The sequence below is a fragment of the Rhinopithecus bieti genome, unplaced genomic scaffold (genome assembly GCF_001698545.2).
Source record: "Rhinopithecus bieti isolate Rb0 unplaced genomic scaffold, ASM169854v2 scaffold_42084, whole genome shotgun sequence".
In the NCBI taxonomy this organism is placed as follows: Eukaryota; Metazoa; Chordata; class Mammalia; order Primates; family Cercopithecidae; genus Rhinopithecus; species Rhinopithecus bieti.
In genome coordinates, this window is record NW_016818934.1 from 3,497,978 (window position 1) to 3,525,048 (window position 27,071).

The 27,071-nt window shown below is 37.6% G+C and overlaps 1 protein-coding gene across 2 annotated transcripts in view; it reads right to left on the minus strand.

Annotated features, from left to right (window-relative positions):
* The window catches only part of HDHD2 (haloacid dehalogenase like hydrolase domain containing 2), a 47,222-nt gene that overhangs the window by 1,137 nt on the left and 19,014 nt on the right, over positions 1-27,071 (minus strand). The window contains exons 2-6 of one of the 2 annotated variants that reach the window (XM_017857820.1): positions 25,560-25,707; positions 24,053-24,261; positions 20,940-21,024; positions 5,744-5,960; positions 3,596-3,659 (exon numbers count right to left, since the gene is read on the minus strand). In XM_017857820.1, the coding sequence (XP_017713309.1) occupies positions 3,596-3,659; positions 5,744-5,960; positions 20,940-21,024; positions 24,053-24,092 (406 nt within the window). In that variant the 5' untranslated portion in view covers positions 24,093-24,261; positions 25,560-25,707. The remainder of the gene's footprint in view (positions 1-3,595; positions 3,660-5,743; positions 5,961-20,939; positions 21,025-24,052; positions 24,262-25,559; positions 25,708-27,071) is intronic. The other variant, XM_017857819.1, reaches the window with a different exon arrangement.

Below are 27,071 nucleotides of genomic sequence, written 5' to 3' on the forward strand. Positions count from 1 at the left end.
GTTCTAGCACCTGACACACAGTTTAACACCTCAACACAGCAGAGGAACCATTCCACAGTGGTCACAAAGAGCTTTTGCAAGTCAGAAGGTGCATGGTCCCTATTTAAAGACCCTTTAATGGGTCCCAGTGCCTTTCAGAAAGAATCCAAAATCTCTACTGCTGCTTACCAAGCCCTCTGTCATACAGTCCCAGCGACCCTCTCACCTAAGCATGTGCTACTAGCTCACCAGGCTGAGTTCCAGACTGGACTTGGCTTTTCTGAGGGCCTTCATACCTGCCATTCCCTTGTCATTCCATTCTTCTCACCTGACTACCTCCTTCATGCTTCAGGTCAGACCCCACCTTTCCATCCAAATTAAAACCCCTCCCTTGTCATTAACCTTGTTCTTTGCCTCTAGAACATTTAAAACAATTTGTAATTATGCATTTATTTGTTTAACATGTCTCACATTTAAGAAGACTAAGTTATTTGAGAGCAGGGACTCTATCTGTTATATGTCCCAGTGTATTCCAAGTATCTAACATAGTGACTAGCACATAGTAATCACCCTGTAAATATCTTTTTAAAGACTGAATGGAGGGAAGAAGAGAGGGGAGGGAGGGAGGAAATGCAGAATGCAGCTCCTGCCCTGTAGCCACCAGGGCTGCCTCTGCCCTTCACCTTTCTCCTTGCTCTCTCATCCCTTTGTGGTCTCTGTTATTGATTCTTCTGCTCTTCCCAGTTTTCTATGCCTAAACTCAGCTCTTTCAACAACAGACATGCTGTTTTCTACAACTACTTCTTTAAGAGGCTTTGCCAGACAAACACAAAGCCTGAAAAACCCTCTTTTTCACATCTTTGCATCATGGTGGAGAAGATGCTTCCTGTCTTATCTTACTGATTGTAACTTCTTACAGGAAGGCAGCCAGCATCAAATGTACAAAGGTAATTAATATATACCTCACTCTCGTTAGCACCCTGAAGGCACCTGTCCGTAGTATGGTCCCCGCAGCAAGCTCTACTGGCAGTTTTCTTCCCAAGCTTAAATATCATTAAGTATAAACTCCTTCACAAGGTTTCTATTTGATCTTACAAGTAAGTAATGACTAAATATTACTATATTACCTACTTTCTGGATCCAGTGGTCTAAGGTACAAAGACATAAGCTTCTTAGCCATGGAGTTAAAGGCTTTTGCTTAGTGTGGCTCTGCAAGTGGGGTTTCTACAAAGTACAAATTGACAAAAGTGGCTTAGGTATATGTTCTAGTTCTAGCACCTAGCACTGTGCCTGGCACACAGCAGGGGCTCAATAACATTCACTGAGTGAATGAAGCTCCCTGCATTGCTCATGGCTGACTCACTCACTGCTGCAACCTGTGCTTTCATGGATGGATAAATGATGAACGGGGGGAGAAAACAGGATGCTACGTTGATGATATATGAAGTCAAAGAAGGATCCTATTTTTTTTTTTCTAGATGACTGTTTCACATGCTAAACAAATTCTGGTTAGGACTAGTCAAAAATATTTAACAAATAACGGATCAAATTATATTGAGCATCTACCTTGTGCTACCCCTTGAGAAACAAAATTGCTCAAGATGATCCACAAAAAGCACTTGTTATTGAATATTAATTAAAATACGGTTATTTTCAACATTGGGAAGCATAGCACTTGTCCACTGCACTGAGTTAAAATTTATCAATGGAGCTGGCTGTTCCACGTTTCTAGAACAGTAGGGTTATTCATGATTTTTCTGACCAAAAATCAATGGTACAAATATGCCTGTTTCCAAGAGCTGTACTTAGTTGATTTACTAATTACACATTTTGAACTTGATTGTGTTATGCTGATGGCTTCTCAGAGACTAAACTGATGCCTGTGAAAGGCTGGTTACAACCAAATGACAGTCAGAAAAGATGACAGAGCCAGTGGAGACCAGCTGGGAGAGCTGGGCCCATCAAGACACTGGCAGAGGTACCATTTTGAAGCTCAGTATAAATCCTTAATTACATGAGCTAAAACAAAACAAAACAAAACACTTATAGGAATAATACACAAGAGCAAAAATAGTGATCTCAGGATTTCTTCAATAATGAGAAAATAAAACAGCAAAAGGCAGAAATCTGAAAAGAAAGATACATGGAGGCTGATGAGTGTGGCTACTTTTCCAGATTTTATTTCATTCTTCCTCTTTTCTGCTTACTCACAGGGCTGTTATGTTCCTGGGAAAGTGATCATTTTGACTGAGACATTCGAAAAAACCCACTGTGTTAATTCTAGAGTGACTAGTGTTAATATCTGCAAGGCTCCAATGGTTCAATTCAGGCCTCAGGCAAAAGCAGATAGTGTTTTCACTCTTTGTACAGACCTTCGCCACATACTTGTTATTCAATTGTAGCTCCATCTACATTTCTTGTTTCTATTTGAAATTCAAAGCAGATTTTAAGCAACCACATTTTCTTGAATAAACATCATAGTCACTTTTTCTAAAAAATTTCCCAGTGGTCACTCTTCTTTGACTTTATGTTTAAATATTCCCTTCTGTAAACAGCCTATTAAATAGTTTTACTACCATGATATGAAACCAGGCAAGTGAGCTCACAGAGACATCTATGGAACCACTTATCTGCCATTTGATTTATAAGAGTTTGATGATATTTCTTGGACAAGATTTCTGGCTGTCATGTGCTGTTAATTCCAAATGCAGCAGGTGCCGTTTGGGAGCAGCATGCAGGGGAAGAAGGCCTTTTCATTTTAACGGTAACAGTTCATTAAGTTCCCAATGCAATAATATTCGGCCCCACTCACATATCTTATGCCTGTTCTTTCCTTACCTCGAAAGGACTTTATCAGTCCCACTCTACACAGGATCATAAACTATGAGGGCAAGATGGGACCAGTCCAATCCCATCATTCTAACAGGGCCTGAAAAGGGGAAGAACCTTGACCTGTGTCTCACACAGCTAGTTAGTGCAGAGCTGAGACCAGGACCCAAGGCACTTAACCAGTCTATGGTGGTCATAATACTCTATTAGTGAATCCTCCCCACTAAGGTCTTTCCTTTTTCCTAAATTTATTTGAGATACCATATAAAGTAAACCTAATAGTGCCGGAAATACTTCTTAACCTTTTGCCCACCACAAACAGTAAGTAAAGAGAAAAAAAGAGTTTTCAAATATTTTGTAAAAGTTCAAACATTAACACAAAGAATCAGATCACTTAGCTGGCCAGTTCCTAAAGAAATCGGTATCACAGTCGTATAGCCAGCAGAAAAATAAAAGGTATTTTCACAGAGCACTACCATTCATGGTCCTTTGCTTCATCCCTCTGTGGTGAACTGTACATCCAGGAAATAATATAAATGCTGTCAATCAGGAATGGTTATCTCTGGGAAAGAGTTAAAATACCTCTGAGCCCTCGTCTTCCTAGCTTTGTATAGCACGGGCCCTTCCCAATTGTTTCCTATAATCCTACGCCGTTTTACTTTTGCTTTGTGGCAGAAAGAGAATAAAAGTGCCCAGGGCTCTGCCATTTCTGCAAAGATTGTTCTTTAAGTCAAATGTGTACTCTACTATTCTGTTTTAGAAAATGCTTTATACAGAAGATACATACCAGTCTTTACTAAGATGCCCAGCATGCCAACATCCTGAGCCCCACCAACATCATCCCTGCAATCCTAGAAAAGCATAAAGAAAGCATTTAGTGCAGTGTCTTCAGTAAGCTAGCCAACAAACCTTACCAACTGTTTATTAGGCTAGGGTGTCCAACTGTAATGCCATGTTTTTTATTGAAATAGAAAAGAGAAGATATAAAAGGTGAATCCACATGTAATACTCTGAGGAAGCATTCCAAGTTTGGAAAGGGAAGTATCTCAGAGGTGGAAGGTATACAATAGAGTAGTAATCTTGGTAACCAAACACAGACAGCAGAGTTACAATTACATTTCTCTATGCTTTGCCACAGCTACATCTATTTATCTCCCCATTAAACAGATCATGGAAAAATGCATTCTATCCATTTGACAGTAAATAATCCAGCTGCAGACAGTGAATGAGCTAGATTCAGAAGATATCTTTTCTGTGGACCATGTAGTATGCTATCGTTACTTTCCATCCCATTGTCCTAACAGGTAGAATCAAGTTAAATCCAGATACTCAAACAGACTCTGACTGTCTGATGTTCACTTCACACTTGGGAATAACAGATCATTCTGAAAAAGAAGCTCCTCTTCCTAATTATTATTCAAGACAAGGATAAATATACTTGGTTAAATTCAATGATGATGAATGCAAGGTAATTAAAATTCCAAAGACTGAAAGAAAAATCAAAAAAATTAATCTTGCCACCTCATGTCAATAAGCAGGATTGATTCAGACCATGCCTGATGACAGTTTTTTTTTCCCTTGAAAACCATTAATATTGTTCAACAACAGCCCTTGAAAATGAGTTTCAGAATGTCAAAATCCTCATTCAAGGTCCAACTTCAAACCTTTTCTGTTACAGCTAAACTTTCCCTGTTGAAGAGTGGAGATGGGAGAGAAGAGACAGGGAGGTGGGAAAAAGTGAATGTGGACAAGGAGAAGGGGGGAACCACCACTTTCCTGGATAACCAACAACCCTCCATGCAGTTGAACACAGTTATTGCATCCCTTGCCATCTCTCATCCTGCCCCAGGGCCAGCATCTCCTGGGATAAAGAATTCTGAAGCCTCCAGCTCGGATAACCACTTCTTCAGACGCATTTGTCTAGGAAAGGCAGCTAAAGGCTTGCCAAGAAGAACAGTTGTGACTCAAAAGATGGTTTCTCAAAATATTATTGAACTCAGTGATTATCCTATTCAATTTTAGGTGAATGATTATAGAAACAGAAGATAAAATCAGGAGGACTGTGATACACATTTCCACCATCACAAGTTAAAACAGCTAGGGAGGGAGTCCCGAGCTCAAGTTCTACTTCCAGTTGTGCTACTAATTAGCTATGGGAATTCAGGCTTGGAGATTCACCTCTTCGGGCTTCAGTTTCCCAGTCTATAAAATGAGGAGTTTTGGACCAGACATTTGTGACGATCCCTCCCAGCTTGACATATTATTATTTAAAAATTGAAATATAATCCTGGCCACTAACTTATCATGTGGCAGTGTGCTTTCCAGCTCTTTTCCCATTGAGACACACACAGGAAATAACATTTGCCTAGCACACTGGGGTAAACTGATAAGATGCTCATGGCCACAGGTGACCAGCCAGGGCCTCCAATCATCCCAGGCTCAGCCCTGCCACTCAAAGGGCTAAGGTGATCAGTATCTTTAGCTATTTGTGGCACACAAAGAAGTTCTTCCATAAAGCATATGCTAAGAAAAAAAAACACTAGTGGTAGAATTCTTTAGTATAGGTTCTCATTTGTGTAGTGGTGTTCCTCAAGAAGACATTTAAAGCATTCAACTAACTTGCAATATAAATGGCTTTTGAACTATGTATATAATATATAAACATACATATATATTATAGGCGTTAACTACATATATATATGTATTGTAACACACAAATCTCCCATTACGCTATGGAGAAATGTCAGAAATAATAAAAATTTCAGTTATTTAGAAGAATACCACTAAACATTGACAGGAAACCTTGTTTTATAGGTAGCCACTTATATACTTATGTACAGTAAGAGAATGTCCCGTTTCCTAAAGCAGTGTTTCCAAGCTGGCTCTCCCAGCACGACAGGTGAGCCAGGAGCACCTCCTGGGTTCTTCTACTTACATCTCCTATCATGACAGCCTCCTCAGGTTCACAGCCAGTGCCTCGCAATGCTTCCAAAAAGAACGTCTTCTCTGGTTTCCCCACGATTGTGGCTTTGGTATCTGTGGCATACTCTAAAGCAGTCACAAATGGTCCAGGCCCCAGGGCTAAGCCATCTTTCCTCTTGTAATACCTGGCTTTGTGGATTGCTATCAGAGGTGCTCCATCCAGGAGTAACCTAGAGAGAACAACAACAAAAAAGAAATTGACTAAAAGCAAGGCTTTTATGACTGGGAAAGAATGTCAGACTTACAAAGTGGCTTTATTCACATCCACAGAAACAAACAGTTTCTTATTAACTTTTAATGACTTGCTGTCTTCTAATGAATTCACAAAGAAGTGCTGGGAATTACACTCAGATACACTAAAGAAAGGTGATAGATTATTAAATTTGGGATTGCTTCAACCTTTTACCTTTAGTGGTTTCAGACACTTTACCCAAATCACCAGGGAAAGAGAATTAAGAGAACTAAAGCTAAATAAGACACTCCAGGGAAGAAGCTTAACTTAATGAGACAAGTTGTTTCAACCTTCCTCAATGGTAAGCAGGGGGCTCCTGAGCCTTTTACAATACTACACAATTGTTGCTGCAGTGACATATTAAGTTAACTCCTAAAATATCTGAACTCCTGTTTCCTCTACTCCAAAATGTAAGTTTCTTTTAATTCAGAAACTTTTAATAAAGTGTTTCACAAAGAGTTTCTGCTTGCACTTTTACCTCTTATACCTTTTGATTGCTTTCAACATTATTTTGCAAATCAGGCCATCTTTCCTGAAGAAAAAGATTTACGGGAGACCCTTCCCTGTCAGGTCCCTTCCTTTGTCCTGATACAGGACAAACAATACTCTCACATCAGACAAAAAGACATAAAGAGTTTTCCCATCATTTTGATAAGCAAATTCTACCTATAGCTAAGAATCCTCATTAGATAAGCAAATCTACCTATAGCAAAACAACAAAACAAGTCAAAAAGTCCCCAGAAATTTAACACTCATTTTCCAACACCCAACCTAAAACAACTGCCATCCATCACAATAATACAGCCTTTAGTCACATGGCAGAAGTACTCATGCACGTATTATCATCTAATGGCATGTGGGACATGATATATTTCTTAAACCGCTTTTAACCAATGTAATAAATGATCTCACTAGCTTAATTTACTTTAAGTCATCTACTTGGTTAAAATATTTAGTATGTCTGTCAAGGAAGAATTCATCATATCTTACCCTTCACAATTATGAGTAATTAAGCGCTCAACTATGACACTGCTAAATTATTTTTGTCAGTGGGCATGGAAATGCCTTCCTGTGGGAGATGCAGAATTCAGACATTTATGATTAAATATTTTATAAAGTAAAAACCAATACTATTACAGGGCCTTACTGTTAGTTACTACAGATTGCTCACAGCACTGGACAGATCCTTCAAATTTATTCGCTAATATTAATACAAATTTATTTCTTAAAGCTGCTCTTGAAATACAACTATTAGGAAACCTGGCAAAGCCACTCTGTTGGCCTTAAAGACCTACAGCTGACAGCAATGAGTTACTAACGGGTGACTTATCTATCTCCTCTCTTGTCACCCCACCCCCAAGCCCACTTATTTGCTACTCTACCACGGAACTAGAATTCTTTATGCAACAGACCTCAAAATTGCTTTCCACTTATATAGCTAAACTGAAAACTCATTTGATTTAGCTTTGTTAATATTTTATTATATATTAACTGGGGATAAGACTTATCAGCTTGATTGATGTGTGCACTTAATTCCCATGCAGTACTTTAATGCCTTCCCTGGAACAGCTGAAACTGTGGGTTCCTCTACACTTCTCTAAATGGGAATTGGTTCTACACTAGGCTGGAGAAGTATTATACATCTCTCAGGGAAGCAGTTCTTCCTTCTACTGTTCTTCTCTGCACAGCATAAGCTTTACTGAATCTTTGAAGAGTCAAGGCATACTGAGGATGGACTGAAAAGTAAGTTTTCTAGGACGCGGATTAAAAGATCTTTCATAGTTAAACATTTTTTAAAATATCAGAGCCACCCCAATACTTGGAGTATTCTTCTACTTACTAGACAGGGCAACAAAAGCTTGGCTGTCACTATGGCTTGTCCCCCCAAAATTCACGTGTTGGGATATTAATTCCCAATGCAACAGTGTTGAGACAGGGGCCTTTAAGCGGTGACTAGGTCATGAGAGTTCCACTGTTATTGAGGAAGTAGGTTAGTTATTGCAGGAGTGGGTTCCTGATCAAAAGGATGAGTTTGGCCCGCTTCCCTCTCTTGCATGCGTGCTCTCTTGACCTTCTGCCTTCTACCACAGGATGATGTGGCAAAAAGGCTTTCACCTGGTGCAGGCCCTTCAATCTTGAACTTCCCAGCCTCCAGAACTATAAGAAATAACTCTGTTCTTTATAAATTACCTAGTCTCAGGTATTGTTATAGAAGCACAAAATTTTAAAAGATAGTTGTTTTTAATACAAAGACAATATGTCAGCAGAAAATCTTAAAATCTTTTGTCTACCTATAAGACTACTGGAGGCCAGGCACGGTGGCTCATGCCTGTAATCCCAGCACTTTGGGAGACCAAGGTGGGAGGCTCACTTGAGGCCAGGATTCCAGACCAGCCAGAGAAACTCTATCTCAAAAAATAATATATAATTATTATAATTATAAGAAATAATTATGTGACTTGCTTTTATGCTGATTAGTCACTTTACTTGCCAAAAAAAAAAAACTGATCTGCCAATCCAAATCAAAAATATCCATAATAGACATGCCTACTTTTGGAAGAATACTGATTGCCTTTTTGCGGTCTGCGGTTTTTTTGCTTTCTGCAATAAAGCAAGGTCAACATAATTATCTTGCTTATGAATTAGTGAATAAGTTACATATTAAAGGCACAAAGAAGGTCTAATTCAAAATTTCTGGTTATAAATTCCATGTAGGTGAATAAATAAAGTGTAAAAAATCCTAGCCCAGGGAGCAGGGCTACCATATAAAAATCTCAGGCACAGCAGCAAGAGAAAGCTGAAGGGGTGATTTAAATTTAGAGCGACACAATTCCTCGAAGCCCTAGAACCAGAAATATCACTTGACCCAGTAATCCCAAAGGAATATAGATCATTCTATTATAAAGATATACGCACACATATGTTCACTGCAGCACTAGTCACAAAAGCAAAGACATGAAATCAACCCAAATGCCCATCAGTGATAGACTGGATAAGAAAATGTGGTACATATACACCATGGAATACTATGCAGCCATAAAAAGGAATGAGGTCATGCCCTTTGCAGGGACGTGGATGGAGCTGGAAGCCATTATCCTCAGCACACTAACACAGGAACAAAAGACCAAACACTACATGTTCTCACTTATAAGTGGGAGCTGAACAACGAGAAGACATGGACACAGGGAGGGGAACAAAAAACACTTGGGCCAGTCGGGAGTGTGGGGGAGGAGAGCATCAGGAAAAATAACTAATGCCTACTGGGCTTAATACCTAGGTGATGGGCTGATAGGTGCAACAAATCATCATGGCGCACGTTTACCTATGTAACAAATCTGCACATCCTGTACTTGTACCCCGGAAATTAAAATAGAATAAATAAATTTAGAGCCACAGAATATTACTGAAAGAGACCCAGAGAAACATCAAGTCCAACATGACCTATTTTACAGATGAGATCATCTGAGATGCTGGCACCAATCAAGGAGAGCTAGAACCAGTGCTGGAACCCAGAACCTGAAAACCAATCTGGGATTCTCCCAAATACTGGGATGTCTATAAGATATTTTGGATTCAGCTGCAGACCACTGCAATACAGCAAGTATCACAATAAAGCAAGTCACATAAATTTTGGTTTTCCATAGTCTATTAAGTGTGCAACAGCACTGTGTACAAAAAAAATGTACATATGTTTATTTAAAATACTTTATTGCTGAAAATGCTAACAATCATCTGAGCCTTCAGGGAGTCGTAATCTTTTTGCGGGGAGAAGGTCTTGCCTCGATGTTGATGGCTGCTGACGGATCAGGGTGGTAGTCATTGAAGGTTGAGTCACTGCAGCAATGTCTCAAAACAAGACAACAATGAAGCTTGCTGCATCAATTTTAATCTTCCTTTCATGAAACAATTCTCTGTAGTATATGATGCTGTTTCACAGTATTTTACCCACAAAAGACACTCTTTCAAAATTGTGAATCAATCCTCTCAAGCCCTTCTGCTGCTTTATCAGTTAAGTTCATGTAGTATTCTAAATCTTGTGTTGTTATTTCAACAATGTTCAAAGCATCTTCACCAGGAGTAGATTCCATCTTAAGAAACCACTTTCTTTGCTCATTCAAAAGAAGCAAGTCCTCATCCATTCAAGTTTTATCATAAGATTGCAGCAATTCAGCCACATCTTCAGGCATTACGTCTAATTCTAGTTATTTTGCTATTTCCACCACACTTGCAGTTACTTCCTTCACTGAAGTCTTGAACCCCTCAAAGTCATCCATGAGGGTTAAAATCAGCTTCTTCCAAACTCCCGTTGATGTTGACATTTTGACCTTTCACGAATCACAAATCCTCTTAATGGCACCTAGAATGCTGAATCCTTTCCAGAAGTTTCTCAATTTTCTTTGCCTAGATCCATCAGAGGAAATCATTGTCTACAGCAGCTATGGCCTTACAAAACGTATTTTTTAAATAATAAGACTTGAAAGTCAAAATGACTCCCTGATCCGTGGGTGGCAGAATGGGTGTTGTGTTAACAGGCATGAAAACAATATTGATCTCCTGGTACATCTCCAACAGAGCTCTTGGGGGACCAGTTGCTTTGTCCATGAGCAGTAATATACTAATGGGAATCTATTTTTCTGATCAGTAGGTCTCAATAGTGGGCTTGGAACATTCAATAAACTATGCCATAAACAGATGTGTTGTCATTCAGGCTTTGTTATTCTATTTACAGAGCATAGGTTTTAACTTAAGTCACCGGCTGCATTAGCCCCTAACAAGAGAGACTGCCTGTCCTTTGAAGCTTTGAAGCCAGGCACTGACTTCTCCTCTCTAGCTATGAAAGTCCTAGGCGGCATATTTTTCCAATGTAAGACTGTTTCATCTACATTGAAAATCTCTTGTTTAGTGTAGACGCCTTCATCAATGATCTCAGTTAGATCTCTGGATAACATGCTGTAGCTTCTACATCAGCACTTGCTGCTTCATCTTGCACTTTAATGCAAGTTTATGGAGACAGGTTCTTTCCTTAAACCTCATGAACCATCCTCTGCTAGCTTCAAACTTTTCTTCTGTAGCTTCCTCACCTCTCTTAGTCTTCATAGAATTGAAGAGAGTTAGGGCTTTGTCTTAAGGGAATGTTGTGGCTGGTTTGAGTTTCTATCCAGACCACTAAAACTTTCTCCATATTAGTGATAAGGCTGTTTTGCTTTCTTACCATTTGTGTGCTCACTGGAGTAGCACTTTAATTTCCTTCAAGAACTTTCCTTTGCATTCAAAACTTGACTATTTGGCACAAGAGGCCTAGCTTTCAGTCTATCTCAGCTTTCGACATGCCTAACTAACCTTACTCATTTCTAGCTTTTCATTTTAAGTAAGAGATGTATGACTCTTCCTTTCACTTAAGACACTCAGAGACCACTGTAGGGTTATCAACTGGCCTAATCTCAGTATCATTGTGTCTCAGGGAATAGGGAGGCCAGAGGAGAGGAAAGAGATAGAAAAACTGGTTGGTGGAGCAGTCAGAACACACACAACATTAAATTTGCCATCTTACATGGGCATGGTTTGTGGCTCCCCAAAACAATTACAATAGTAACATCAAAGATCACTGATCACCGTAACACATAATGATAATGAAAAGTCTGAAATATTGACAAGAATTACCAAAATGTGACACAGAGACACAAAGTAAGCACATGCTGTTGGAAATATGGTGCCGATGACTTGCTCAATGTAGGATTACTGCAAAATCAGTTTGTTAAAAAAAAAAATGCAGTATCTGTGAAGCGCAATAATGCAAAGTGCGATAAAAGGAGGTATGCCTGAACACTACGCTGTCTTTCTAAATAACTTAACCATTTCCCCTGAAGATGAAGCATGTGGAAATGAAATTATACTGCAGTTTAAGTACTGGTCAAACACCTACCATATGTCCAACATCAAACTGGTAAGTCCCTCTCACCCCACTCCCCAAAAGTGTTCCTTCCCCAATCTTTCCCATCTCAATGATTTCTCCCAGTTACTCAAGCCAGAACCCTATCAGTGATCCTTGATTTCTCAATTTCTCCCACCATCTCCACATCCCTATTCAGTAGGAAATCCAGTAATTTCCAATTTTGAAGCAAAAAATATCTCAAAACTGTCTTACTCTTTCACTTGAACTGTAATAGCCTTACAACTGGTCTTCCTGCATTTTTCTCTATTATTCCAATCCATTGAATAAGCAATAGTGGGAATTTTCAAAAGTGCAAATAGATGTGATCATGTCCCTCCCCTCTCAAAATTCTTTAATAGCTTCTCACAGCAACCAGCATAAAATCCAAAGTCCTTAGCACAGTCTCCAAAGCCTTGCCCTATCTACCCCCAACCCCACATCTCCACTCTCATCTCAAGTTACCTTTCCCATTATTGACTGAGCTCCTGCCACAATACTGTTTTCTCATTTCCTCAAAAAATGTCAAACTCTTCCTGCTTCAGCCCCTATATGGTGCCCCCTCCTCCTGAAACTGTTCCCCATACTTTCCACATAGATTTCTTCCACTCATTTGTCAGGTTTCAGTTTAAATGTCGGCAAATCAAAGAAGTCATTTTTAATCTCTCTTTAAATAAAGTGGACTCCCTCCTCACATTTGGTAACTATTCCAACCCCCTTCTTCCTTCATATATCACTTGGCACAACTGGTAATCCTTATCCTGTTGTGCTTGGTCTGTCTTCCTCACTAGAATACAGTCTCCATAATGCCCATTAGTTGTACTCATCACTGTATTTCCTACTTAAAAAAAAGAAGACCTGGTACCTTTTGCTAAATGTTTATTCAATAAACTAAATCATAGATGAACCTCTGCATGCCTCAGTGTCCTGACCTATGACAACTATTTTTATTCATAAATGTAGGAAGTATAGTAACTATACTAAAAATAAATAATGGAGAGTCACTTCACATTTGTGGGCTTCAGTTTCAAATGAAGCACTATTAGATCAGGGCTTTTCAGCCCTACTATTTTAGGCCAGAAAATGCCTGTCGTGGGGGCTGACCTATGTATAACAGGATGTTTAGCAGCATCCCTGACCTCTACCCATCATATGCCAGTACCACCCCTCTCCCTCAGTTATGACAACCAAAAATGTCTCCAAACCTTACCAAATATTCCTTAGGGGGCAAAACTGTCCCTGGTTGAGAAACGCTGAACTAAAGTAATGCCAAAGTGTTAACATTCAACACACTTAAAAGTAATACCAATCAACTCGACAGACATGAACTATCAAAAGTTCAAATTAAAACTAGTGAATCATGAAAAACACCAAAGGAAAATACCACTAATATTTAATTGAAACCCCCAAAATACTTCCAATGTCACACCGACACAGTAATTCTCTCATTAATTACTGAAAAAAATGCAATGAGTTTGTAGAGACTCAATGTTCCACAAAAAATAAAAATCTAAGAATACTATACATCCAAAGTGACAGATGAAATGAAAAATTAAAATAGAAAATCTAAGACAACTTCAACACTGCTATTTCTAGTTATAAACAGAATTAAAAAAAAAAAGTTTTGAAGTCTTTGGGATTAAAAACAAACAAACATAGCTTATTGACCTAGTAAGAAATACTTGAAGAGGTAAAATACTGAAAGTTCTACCCCTGAATTCAGAAGTAAGATCAGGCTATCTACTATCACCATGTGTATCAGTACTGCACTAGGAGTCCCAGACAGTGTAATATAGCAAGAAAATAAAAAGAATTTTAACACTGGAAGGAGACAATTAAAATTGTCATTACTGTCTACAATTGTCTATGTAGAAATGCAATCCAAAAGATTCTACTAATACAAACATCTATTAGAATTAGCAAGTAAATGGAAGAAGACTGCTGGATACAAGATTAATATACGAAAACCCTATTAGCTTTCTATGTATTAGCAATAAGCAAATAAATATGAAATTTAGCAAAATACAAGGCTGGGCACGGTGGCTCAGACCTGTAATCTCAGCACTTTGGGAGGCCAAGGTGGGTGGATTACCTGAGGTCAGGAGTTTGAGACTACTCTGGACAACAGGGCAAAATCCCATCTCCACTAAAAATACAAGAATTAGCCAGGCATGGTGGTACATGCTTATACTCCCAGCTACTGGGAGGCTGAGGCAGGAGAATCACTTGAACCTGGGAGGCAGAGGTTGCAGTGAGCTGATAGCGTGCAATGCACTCCACCCTGGGCAAAAAGGGCGAAACTCTGTTTCAGAAAACAAAACAAAATATAATTTACAATAGTATCAAACAATATGAAAGACAAGAATAATTTAACAAAATATCCAAGACCCACATTCTAAAAACTAGAAAACACTGATGAGAACAAATGTAAAAAAACAAACAACAAAACAAGAAAACTCCCTAAATAAATGGAGATACATTTGATTTTCACAGACTGTAAGATATATTATTGTACAGATATAATTACTGCCCAAATCCATAGATTTAATGAAGTATCAAACTCCCAGCAGGCTTTGTTTGTGAAAGTTAACACGTTGATTTCAAAATCTGTGTGGAAATCCAAAGGAGGTAGAATAGCCACGACAATCTTAAATAATAAAGTTGGAGGATGTACACTACCAGATATTGAGGCTTATTATGAGGCTACAATAATTAAGACAGTATGGAATGGCAAAAGTATAGATAAAGAATCTAGTCATTTGATTTATGTCAAAAGCACAACTGCAATTCAATGGGGGAAGAATGGGTCTTTGCAATATATGTTGCTAGAACAACTGAGTATCCACAGATAAAAATGAATTTCTATTTCACACAATTCACAACAATTAATTCAAAACAGATTCTACACCTAATTGCTAAAAGTAAAACAATAAAGCTTACAGAAGAAAACACAGGAAAATATCTTCATGACCTTGGGGTAGGCGAAGATTTCTTAAACAAAACAGAAGAAAATACTGACAAATTGAACTACATCAAAATTAAGAACCTGATGTTCTCATACTATTAAGAGAGTGAAAAGGCAAATCAAAAACAGGGATATCTGTGGTACATATATCCAACCAAAGTCTCGTAAGATATAACACTTTAAGAATTCTCAGGCCGGGTGCAGTGGTTCTCGCCTGTAATCCCAGCACTTTGGGAGGCCGATGCGGGTGGCTCTCCTGAGGTCGGGAGTTCGAGACTAGCCTGACCAACATGGAGAAACCCCGTTTCTATTAAAAATACAAAATTAGCCGGGCGTGGTGGTGCATGCCTGTAATCCCAGCTACTCGGAAGGCTGAGGCAGGATAATTGCTTAAACCCACGAGGCAGAGGTTGCAGTGAGCCGAGATTGTGCCATTACACTCCAACCTGGGCAACAAGAGTGAAACTCTGTCTCAAAAAAAAAAAAAAAAAAGAACTCTGACAAATCAGTAAGAAAAAGACAACCCAATAGGAAAACGTAAAAGATTTGAATGGGTGCATCACAACAAAAGATATCCAAATGGCTAATAAGCATATGAAAAGGTTTCAACAACATTACTCATCAGAGAAATACAAATTGAAACTGAGGCTGGATGCAATAGCTCACACCTGTAATCCCAGCACTTTGAGGGACTGGAGCAGAATGATCACTTGAGGTCAGGCATTTGAGAACAGCCAGTAACACAGCAAAACCCCACTACAAAGACAAATTAAAAATTAGCCAGGTGTGGTGGCACACACCTGTAGTCCTAGCTACGTGGGAGGCTAAGGCAGGAGGACCTCTTGAGTCCAGGAGTTTGAGGCTACAGTGAGCTATGATAGTGCCACTGCACTCTAGCCTGGGTAACAGAGCAAGACCCTGTCTTTGAAAAACAGTAACAATAACAACAAAAAAACCAAATAGAAACTCAGTAAAGGTACCACCATATACACCAAACAGAATAGCTACTATTAAATAGAGAATATGGAGCATTGGAACTCTCATTTATAGCTAGCAAGAATGTATGACTTGGTACAATCACTTTGGAAAACTGTTTGGCGATATTTACTAAAACTAAACAATTACCTATCCTATTATCTAGCAATTTCACTTCTAGACATGTACCCAAGAGAATTGAATGCATATGTCCCCCAAAAGACATATACAAGAATGTTCACAGTAGTTTTATTCATAACAGCCCAAACTGGAAGCAATCCATGTCCATTAACAGCAGAATGAATAAATAAATTGTGGAATATTCATATAATAGACTACTACTATACAAAACAACAACAAAGAAGCAAAATAAAAACCAAAGTACTGGTACATGCAAAAACTTGGATAAATCTCAAAAGCAGACCAAAAAATGCTATAATTCTATTATTTCATTCATATGAAGGTTAAGAAATGGCAATAATTACAGAAGTCAGAACAGTGGTTATCCGGGGGAAGGAGTGGTACTGACTGGGAAAGGGAGCCACCAAGGATGCTGAAAATGTTCTAATCTTGATCACCAAATGGGGGTTATATAGGTATACCTATGTGTAAAATTGTATTGAGTTGTATACCTAAAATCTGTATAACTTACTGTGCATGTTTACCTCAATGGAAGAATCAGTAACAGAATATATTTTTATGGTTTGTTCATGTAAACAAATCATATTTAGAGTAGCAGGAGTTGCCAGCTAAATATATCCTCAAACTACAAAATAAGAGCAGTGATTATGATAGTCAACTGGATTCTGTATTCTATGATTTTCAGATCTGCATATAAACTTCTCCTACATACACTAATGAAATGCTTTAAACATCTCAAGTTCTGAAGTCTTAAACAATTTCTCACCACCAAAGTAATATTTTACAGTCTGGACTTTAATTATGAACACTGCACAGGAGTCATCCCTTTCAAAAATGGGAAAAGCCCATAGATATATTGCTAATTTGAGCCCTGCTGCTACTCTGTTCTGAGATTCCTCATGCTCAGGGCTCTAAGTACTTAGAAAAGACTCAAGAGTTAGTGTACAAACGCAGTACTGACGCCATTACTGTTTGTTTGTGTTTCTTTCTTTTCTTCCCTTTACTAAGGATTGAATATACTGGAGTAATTAAACTTATAATTTTTCCTTAAGAAGGAGATGGGGGAAAGCAAGCAATCCAACTGTCAACAAAGACCACTTATAGTGGTAAGAAGCTCATCCCGAAAAATTTAAAAAAAAATTCCTGTACATCTCTAAGACTTTTGGAGGACTCTCAAACTCTACAGCAATTATGGGAAGAATGTCATTAACAAAACTTCAAATACATTATTCTTAAAAAGGCTTCATCTATAAATTTAAACGTGAAAGTTGTGATGCCATTTCTCTTCAGGTATAATAACATTTTAATAAGCTCCTCTACGAGCTGGAGAACAGTTGCTTAATTTAGGAAAAAAAAGGCCTCAAACTTTTCCTAGGCTAAGTAATTCCATGTAGTTTTTTTCCCTAAAATTCCTTTGCCTGGCAACTATACTTCTGAAAAAAAAAAAATCATAAAGAAAGCATAAATACTGCTCAACAAACATGTTCTCAGGAGTTTTTTAAAATGAATTTCAAAAACCTGGAATACCAACAGTAATAGGAACTTGTGGCAAAGCAATTCACTGTGCTTCTTTTTTTTTTTTTGAGACGGAGTCCTGCTCTGCCACCCAGGCTGGAGTGCAGTGGCGGGATCTCAGCTCACTGCAAGCTCCGACTCCCGGGTTTACGCCATTCTCCTGCCTCAGCCTCCTGAGTAGCTGGGACTACAGGCGCCCGCCTCGTCGCCCGGCTAGTTTTTTGTATTTTAAGTAGAGACAGGGTTTCACCGTATTATCCAGGATGGTCTCGATCTCCTGACCTCGTGATCCGCCCGTCTCGGCCTCCCAAAGTGCTGGGATTACAGGCTTGAGCCACCGCGCCCGGCCCACTGTGCTTCTTAAAATAGAGTATACTGTAAGAATCAAATAGGTTTTAGAATGATATTTAGGAATATGACAAAGCATGCACAATACATTAGGTTTTTTAAAAGCATGTTACTGCATAGTATATATATACATTCTAAATTTTGTGTAAACATGTATGTGTATAGAAACAAAGTAACTGTGCTAAAATGTAAACTGTGGTTCTCTTTAGGTGGCAGGGTTATAGGTAATTTTTAATTTATTCTTTCTTGAGCATTTAAACTTAATTTATATTGATTTTGTGATTAGATATTTTTTAGTCTTGTTTACTAAGTTCAGGTTGGATTGTAAGTGACCTGTTTGTTTTCCTCCTAATAGTAATCATCAAGTTCAATTATAATTGGTCCATTACTTAAATGCTCAAACTTTGGGTTTTTTTTTTTTTTTTTTTTGAGATAAGCTGAGATCACACCACTGTACTCCAGCTTGGATGACAGAGCGAGACTTGGTCTCAAAAAAACAACAAACAAACAAACAAACAAACAAATAATTCTCAATTCCATTCAGGCATTTAAAAAGTATTTGTAGAAAGGCTGTACTATGCGTTTTTGTGGTGGGCTATCCATTAAAAACACAATAAATAAGATGCAGTGTAATGTGAAGGTTGATGTATCTGCCTTGATGTAACATGCCTCTGAAGATGGCATGCAATGGGCTTTAAAATACAATGTTCATTGTCATTATCAGCCTAAACAGTAATTTAACTAATCGGTGGTTCATTTGAGATGTCTGTATTTGTCACACACAATCCAAATAGCTGCAGTCATTGGTTGGAAGGCAGTCCCTGTGGAAACATCAATATGCAAAGAAGGGCAAGACCTAAAATCCTTCTGTTAACTCTCTACCCAGCTGTTAAGTGCATTTGTGAAATTAGAGTTGACCTATAAGTGCACTGTAATGTTTTAAAATGTAGTGTTTATAAAAAATCAATATGGTTAGGAAAGTGTACCAATTAGACAGCATCCGAGCAATTACAAAGTCAGTATTATGTCAACATACATTTTTATTACCCTGAGTCTAGTATTCATCTAAGACAGAACTCTCAATTTCCTATTAAACATGTCCTTCCCAAATTGCCAGCTTAAATCAATCAATATCTTCTCCTTGAATTCTGTGGTTAAATAAATGAGTGAAAGGTAGTAGGAGTAAATTCAGAAGAAAAATAATAGATTCTGTTTCAAATGAAAACCGATATGGGTAGTTGTAGAACTTAATTAAGGAGCAGATGGCATAGTCTCTCCCTCCTCAACTAAAAGTCAAAGTAGGATAATTGAAAAGGCAGGGGAAGCAAAAGTAATTTTAACACCATATACACTGAAGTACATCTCCAGGTGATCTGACATAACAGTGGATGTCCAGGAAGTAATTACAGTAAATAGATACTGACCAACTATAAAAAGTAAGTTTGCTCCCTTTAAACAAGGGCTTGACTATCACAGTGACTACGGTCACAAATAAAAGTACATTAAGTAGTTGTGGTTTCCATTAATCAAGAATCTAAAATTAATGTGCACACAGGGTAAAAGGTGGCTGTTCTCAAAGTGCTATTTCTGGCCACATAGACTTTACATGAGGACAGCCATTTTCAAGATCAACAGCAAATAATGTGCCCAAATGTGTGAACCTGGCTGGTGAGTTTTATAGTTTCCTATAAACATTCTAATTCTGTAGTATACATGAAGAAATGAATTCTACATAATGTAGAAGTTAGAATGGTTCTTATAGATCTTTGCACTAGTAAGAAAATTTTGGGTTTTTTGTTTTGTTTTGTTTTGTTTTTTTATAGCATTCTCGCAGTTAAACACAAAAAATTTGCCAGGCTATTAAAGAAAAATTTTCTAAGCTAGTCCAACATATCTCTATGCAACATTTTGAACTATATACTTGACATATATTCAAAGGTAAATTATACTGTTTAATGGTTTGACCAGAAAAAAAAGGCAAGAAATGAAAAATTACAAAATCCAAAGGAAAAGTCACAATCTCATTCTACAGCAGATCTGCAGGTAAATTCTGATCCAATTTATCTTGGGAACTACAAGAACAAGTATGCAGCCTTCCTTCTAGAAGTAGCAGCAAAAAGTTCATTTAAGTGAAATGCACACATTAACTGAAGATTTGTAACATCTTATGTACTAGTTCTACTTCCACTCATAGCCACTGATGTCTCTCGCTTGGATATCCCATAGGCCAAACCTAAACTCATCACCTCTTAAATCCCAAACCAAGGGTTCTCTATCTTACTTGCTCAGGTTAGAAATCTCAATGTATCCTTGACTCACTCTTCTACTTTACTGACTAAACTCAAAAGTAAGACATGTTGATGGTATCTGAATCTGTTTTTCTTCATCTCCACTGCCACTATTCAGTTCACTGTATCATCATCACTCATCAAATAATTTCTTTTAAAGTGTGGTCAAATGTGTCAACTCTTTTCCACAGCCTGGATTCTCACTGGAGGTAAAATCACATTTATTGTTTTTGGTGGATTAGCCTGGATACTGTTTTCCCTTGGAGATTAGCATAGTCAGTGAAGAATCACAGGAGTAATAATAAAAGATAAAACTGCTGCTCAGGTGTGCTGGCACACACTTGTAATCCCAGCACTTTGAGAGGCTGAGGTGGGTAGATCGCTTGAGCCCACCCTGGGTAACACAGCGAAACCCCGTCTCTACTAAAAATACAAAAACTGAGATGGGAGGAGCACCTAAGTCTGAGCCTGGGGAGACTGAGGCTGTGGGGAGCCGTAATGATGTCACTGCACTCCAGCCTGGGTGACAGAGTGAGACCCTGTCTCAAAAGCAAAATAAAAACAAAAAACATATTATGCACATGAAAAAGTCAAGATTCTAATACATATTATTTGATGTTGATCTTGAAGATGTCTGTCCTAATGTACAATTTAGGTGGCCATAAAGTAAAACACACAAAACCATTCATGACAATGACAAAGGAAAGGAAGAAGGGAAGTGTTATGATCAGATGAAAAATAAATAGCTAGGTTTACCGGAATGCTTCATTCAGAATTTGATAATGAAAATGTTCTGGTGCCAATCCTATGACCACAGCATTAGGATCACTTGTTTGTATTCCTGGGAAGGGAAAAAAATAAAAAAAGGATTGTTGAAAATGCAATTAAAAGCAATGCCACATTTAAAACAAAGTGGTTTTAGTCAATCAAGTGCAAACTTTTGCTATAGCTATAATCTAAAATTTAATAGATTATCCTGCCCAGTGTACTTTGGAAGTATAAGAGAGAGTACACAGAAGGGGAGGGAGAGGGAGAAGGGGGTTGGGAGGGAAAAGAGAGAAAATCTAACATTTTCCATATTCCTTGTGCATAGTCTTAAGGGTACTCAGTAACCAGAAGATCTGAACTGAAAATTGTAACCTGATGTCCTCAAACAAATGAGAATTTCTTACTTCAAAATGCTTTACTGATTACAATCAACAAGAACTGCCATGAGTTCCCTATGAACTATCAGATCAATAGCAACTGATTAGGGACTGAGAATCTAAGAGGCAAGGGAAATTAGACTTTCTAATTGACACAACTGAGGTTAACACATTCATGATTAATATGAAATGCACTGCAGAGTCTACAATTTTCTACATAATGCCTTATCTACTTTTAGTTTCAGAAATATTATTTTAAAATTAAAGTATGTTTTAAGGCCTTGGCATCTTAGAACTTCAGACATGACAATCAAACAAGTACATTCTCCATTACAACTTTATTTATTTATTTTTGAGAACAGAGTTTCGCTCTTGTTGTCTAGGCTAGAGTGCAATGGTGTGATCTCGGCTCACCACAACCTCTGCTACCTGGGTTCAAGCGATTCTCCTGCCTCAACCTCCTGAGTAGCTGGGATTACAGGCATGTGCCGACCACACTCAGCTAATTTTGTATCTTTAGTAGAGACGGGGTTTCTCCACGTTGGTCAGGCTGGTCTCGAACTCCTGACCTCAGGTGATCCGCCCGCCTCAGCTTCCCAAAGTGCTGGGATTACAGATTTGAGCCATCACGCTCGGCCTCTCCATTACAATTATTAAAAGTCTGATTAAAGGTTCCATGGATTATCCATATGCCAATTCCTATTTGCCTCTCTTATTGGCTGCAGATATCCAGGCTTTCCAACTTCCTCCTTACCAGTAGCCACGAGTATTCTCCAGTAGTTTCTTTGCTAACACAATAAGCTATTCCAGACTCATCCGATACCTGTCCAGATCTGCAATCAGTAATTTCTCCAAAGAACTACAGTGGGAACTGACACAGATACCAGTCTGAGCACTGGGTTGTCATTACTTTAGGCTTTTCCAGCAGAAGATTACACAATATGTATTATTTAAAAGAAAAAGGAGTTGGTAACTATATTTTCTATTCAAAAGTAGTAATACACAACTTTTATTTAACTTACTTGATTTTTATTATTTGCATCTCTTTTCACTGACACTAAAATCTAATAGTTACTACTTTGCTTTGTCCTATATATACCTTTAATTAAAGAAAAAAAAAAGTATTACTAAAACAATAAGACTCCTGAATGCAGTTTAAGATCTCTTTGTAGTTCTTTTGTCCTTAGAATTTATCCTACTATGAATGAACAGGTGAAAACACTGTACTTTAAAGTCATTTGAAGTAATTATTTTCTCTGAGTGGTTATGTCACCAACCTGATACAGAGTTAAGTTCATTTCTATTTGGAGGCTGGTTTTTCACTTGTATAATTGTCTTTTCATTGTATACAATATTCACACAGTTCCAAAGTCAAAATTATGTAATGGGGACTTTTTTAAAAGCCTCCTCTCTTAATCCATCCCCCTCCTCCCTTGCTTCCCCTTTAGGTAACCATTTTATTAGTTTTCATTTATCCTTCTTTGGCTTCCTTTTACAAATATAAGACAAATATATATGTATATCCATTTTCTTTTCATTTTCCTGCACAGAAAATGTGTAAAGATTTCTACACCTTACTTTTTTCATTTAATATATCCTATGCAGAGCACTCCTTATCAAGAGATAGAACTCTTCATCATTATTTAATTTTCAGCTACAAAGCATTCCATTTTGTGAATATATCACAGTTTATTCAATCAGTCCCTTCTGATGAATATTTGGGTTGTTTCCAATCTTTTGTTATTACAAATAAGGTAGTAATGAATAACCTTGTTCATATGTCATTGTGTATTTCTGTATCTATATTTTAGAGATAGATTCTCACAAGTGCTGCTTCATATGTAATTTTGCTAGCTATTGCCAAATTCCTCTCCATAGGCTTTGTGTCATTTTATATTCCTGTCAGCACTCAGATGCTTTTAATAAATTTATTTTCTGTTTAATTCAGCAAAGTTGGTTTCTGTTTCTTGCAAATAATAATTCTGATTGATACATTGGCATATTTCCTATTAGTACTAGTTTTGAGATCTGCCCAACTCTATAGCCATGCTGAACTTATACTCCATTTTCTATATTGTGCCACTGCACTCCGAGTATCCTCAGAAAAGCAGCAATGTGGCAAAGCTTCATAAAACTATGATATTCTTCCAGAATCTGTTGACTTTTCCCAAGAGAAACACTTTTCTCTTGATTGAAAAATATTTCATATTCAATGTAAAAACTTCACACTATCCAGAATAACATTAAACAAAGAGATCCTGGTATATCTCATTTAATCAAGTTAATATAGTGGCTCCTGCATTGAGGATTAGCTTATAATACTCAAAGTAATTTTGACCTGTGTTTTTTCAAACCATGGGTCATGATCTATTATTAGATTGTAAACTAATTTGGAGGGCTCTAAGCAGCATCATAATCAAACAAAAAAATCAAACCAAAAAGAAAATAGAATACATGTTACACAGCAAGAGTAAGTATTGCTTAACTTACATAAAGACACACATATAGATACATATTAGGTTACTATGTAATGTGTTTCACTTACTATGGATTACAGTCAAAAAAGGTTTGGGAAATGCCAGTTTAGATCCAAAATATCAGTATTATCAAATGTTTCAATAATAACGGGGAAATCAGAATAAACATCTCTAAACATCCAGTTTTAAAAATGATTTGTAAGTACATATAAATACCCAGTCTTTAAACTTTCCAAATTTCCCCTACCTTTGAAATCAGATAGTGCCCGATCATCAACTAGCAGCATGGGTCTGACTTGTTTCTGCTCTAGTAAACTTCTGGCTGCAGTCAGAGATGTGAATATTTCATTTTCAGAGATATCAAATTCCAATTTTCTCAACCTTTCCAACAGGTCTTGCTTGCTCTCTTTGGTCGTATTAGTCACAAACCTAACGATTACAGAAGCACCACGTAACCTGGAGAGGGCAAAATTCAGATGTCAAAAGGCAGATTTACATTCTGGCCCTATAGAATCTCCTTATTTGTTAAAACTGTGCCAAATGTTTTTATGCCCAGCAACATGACAATGTCTAGCCTCTTGCCCCTGCAGAATGGCAGCTTTACAGTTTACATAGCTACTTACAGATGTCAATGTTCACCAGATGTAAAAAGATTTTTCTTTCAATCTACAGTAGAAAGCTCATCTTTAAACCAGTAAAAGCTCTGTCCAACAGGAGCACACTGATTAACAGAAATTCATTCCCCTAAAAAAGGCTCAGACAGAAACCATGTCAAGGAGTCAAGATAAAGTCCAACTGTGCAATAGATTTTTTTTTTTAATTTTAAACAACATGTTGTCCACTGCTTCTCCACCTATAAAATGAACATCATGACTCCTAACTAAATTGATAACTCCCAACTGATGCCTGCCAGATATATAAGTATGTATTTCTTGATTCCCCAAATGAAAGGTAAGCTCTTCGAAAGAAAGTGAGGTTTGTGTCAATCTTTTGCCCTAATACCTGGCACTGTGATATGAGTCACTAGATTTTCTGATTAACACCATCCTATGAACATTTTAAGGTTGGAAAAAACATACCACATACTAAGTATTGCTGATTTTGAAAACTTCTCTAAATTATTTTAGGATAAAGATCCTTAATATATGTTATTAGTTCTGTTGTGATGAGTTGATTTTTTTTTCAGGACACCCAGAAGCAAACATTCACATTCCGCTTACTTTAACACACTTTTACTGGGTATCTCATTTGTATCCAGACTTCTGTTTAGTACTGTGGTTGGTAGATGAGAAATATAAGACAGTCCTTAACCTTTAAAAGCGTTTAGTTGATGGAAATAATTTAAAAATTTCAAGTTCTTTAGCTAAACTTTATTTGAGGAGCTGCACAATCAATGTTAGACCTTAGGTAAAACAAGAGAGAGCAGCACTATGCCTGTCTGTGTGTGCTTTATTTTGTGATTCCAGGATTCATTTGTGATTTTTTCCAACGGTATTTATTCCATATTGTAGAATCTTGAGTTGTCATTCCCACATTTACATCACTCACTTAGAAAATGACATATACATAGAACAAAAAGACTGGATCAAAAGGCCAAACCTAATAAAGGCTTAGAAAACAATGTTTGGAGGAAATTATAATGCATACATCCTCGAGCTAAACCCAAGGCAGTTCCTATATATGGTAAGTTGGTAAAATGCCATCTTAAGGCCATCCATTTAGCTAATGATCTGCCGTGGTAAAATGGCACTTACAAACATATTTGTCAGCTGAACCTGGAGGATAGCTTGCCTTTTAAGAGCTTCCTGTGCGCCTGGCACAGCTGCATCTTCAATGTGAAGTGTGCCACTGAGATCTACCAAAACAGCTTTTAATGCACGGCGTGCTGCCATCCTTCATTCCCTAGGAGAGAGCAAATGAAATTAAAAATACAGTTTAGGAAACAATGGACAATTAAAACTGCTAAGTCTTCAAAATATCACTCATATCCAGAAAGATCCTGCTTAGTGTTAAGCCGCTTCCATTTTGGAGAAAACTGGTTTTAAAAATTACAAATCCAAAATTTGATCTATAAAACTTTTACAATACTTAGGTTAAAAAAAAAAAAAAACACTTGAATTGAAGGAAAACGCTTACAGAGATATCATTATCTACTTTCAGGTTTTAAAAGAACTCTGGTGAACCATTCATTTATTTTAAACATGAGAATAATGTACTCTAAAGAATAGGTGGATGAAAGGACTAAATCATTAGCAGAGTCTTCTTCATCTTTGGTTATGTATAATGAAAATATTCTAATTGCCCTTCTTTACTCCTGTAACCTGAAACAGAATACGTGGCTCTCCCTCATCCACCACTACCACCTCCTTCTTCTGCCACTCCTGGTGCATACATGGTACCTCTTTTGGGAAGCGGCAGCTGAGGAGACTCTGGCAGTCACCACGGCCAACAAAAAGCCCAAGGAAGAAGTCAAAACTGAGAACAACGATCACATTAATTTGAAGGTGGAAGGGCAGGATGGTTCTGTGGTGCAGTTTAAGATTAAGAGGCATACACCACTTGGTAAACTAATGAAAGACTAATGTGAATGACAGGCATTGTCAATGAGGCAGATGAGATTCCAATTTGATGGGCCATCAATCAATGAAACAGACACACCTGCACATTTGGAAACAGAAGATGAAGATACAACGGATGTGTTGTGTTCCAGTAGCAGACAGGAGGTGTCTAGCGAAAAGGGAACCTGCTTCTTTACTCCAGAATTCTGTTCTTACAGACGAAGATTACATTCTCAATCAAAAAATAGCAATTTGATTCCACCACATCCTGATGACTATAGTAATTTTCTCTATTCTTTCATTTCCTCCTTCCTCATTCCTTTATGGTACCTAAAGTAACTGGCATATGTGCACAAGCATATTGCATTTTTTAAACTAAATAGCCAGTGGTATGTTCTGACTGACATCAAGTGGAGATGGGATGGGGAAAAACACTGATTCTGTGAAAATACCCTTTCTCCATTAGTGGCATGTTCATTCAGCTATCTTTACATTTCAGTAAGTTATTTTGCTCTGTTTTACCGCCACCACCAAAAACCCCATAAAAATCCCTGCATATCTTGTTCAATTGGAGAATTTTAAGGTTTTTCATTTATCAATGTAAAACCAAAGACAATTTTATAACTTTTCCTGCGTAGCTATTACATACAGGGCAATCTGTCTTTAAGTAAGGATAAATTACTCAAAAAAAAAAAAAAAAAAAAAAAA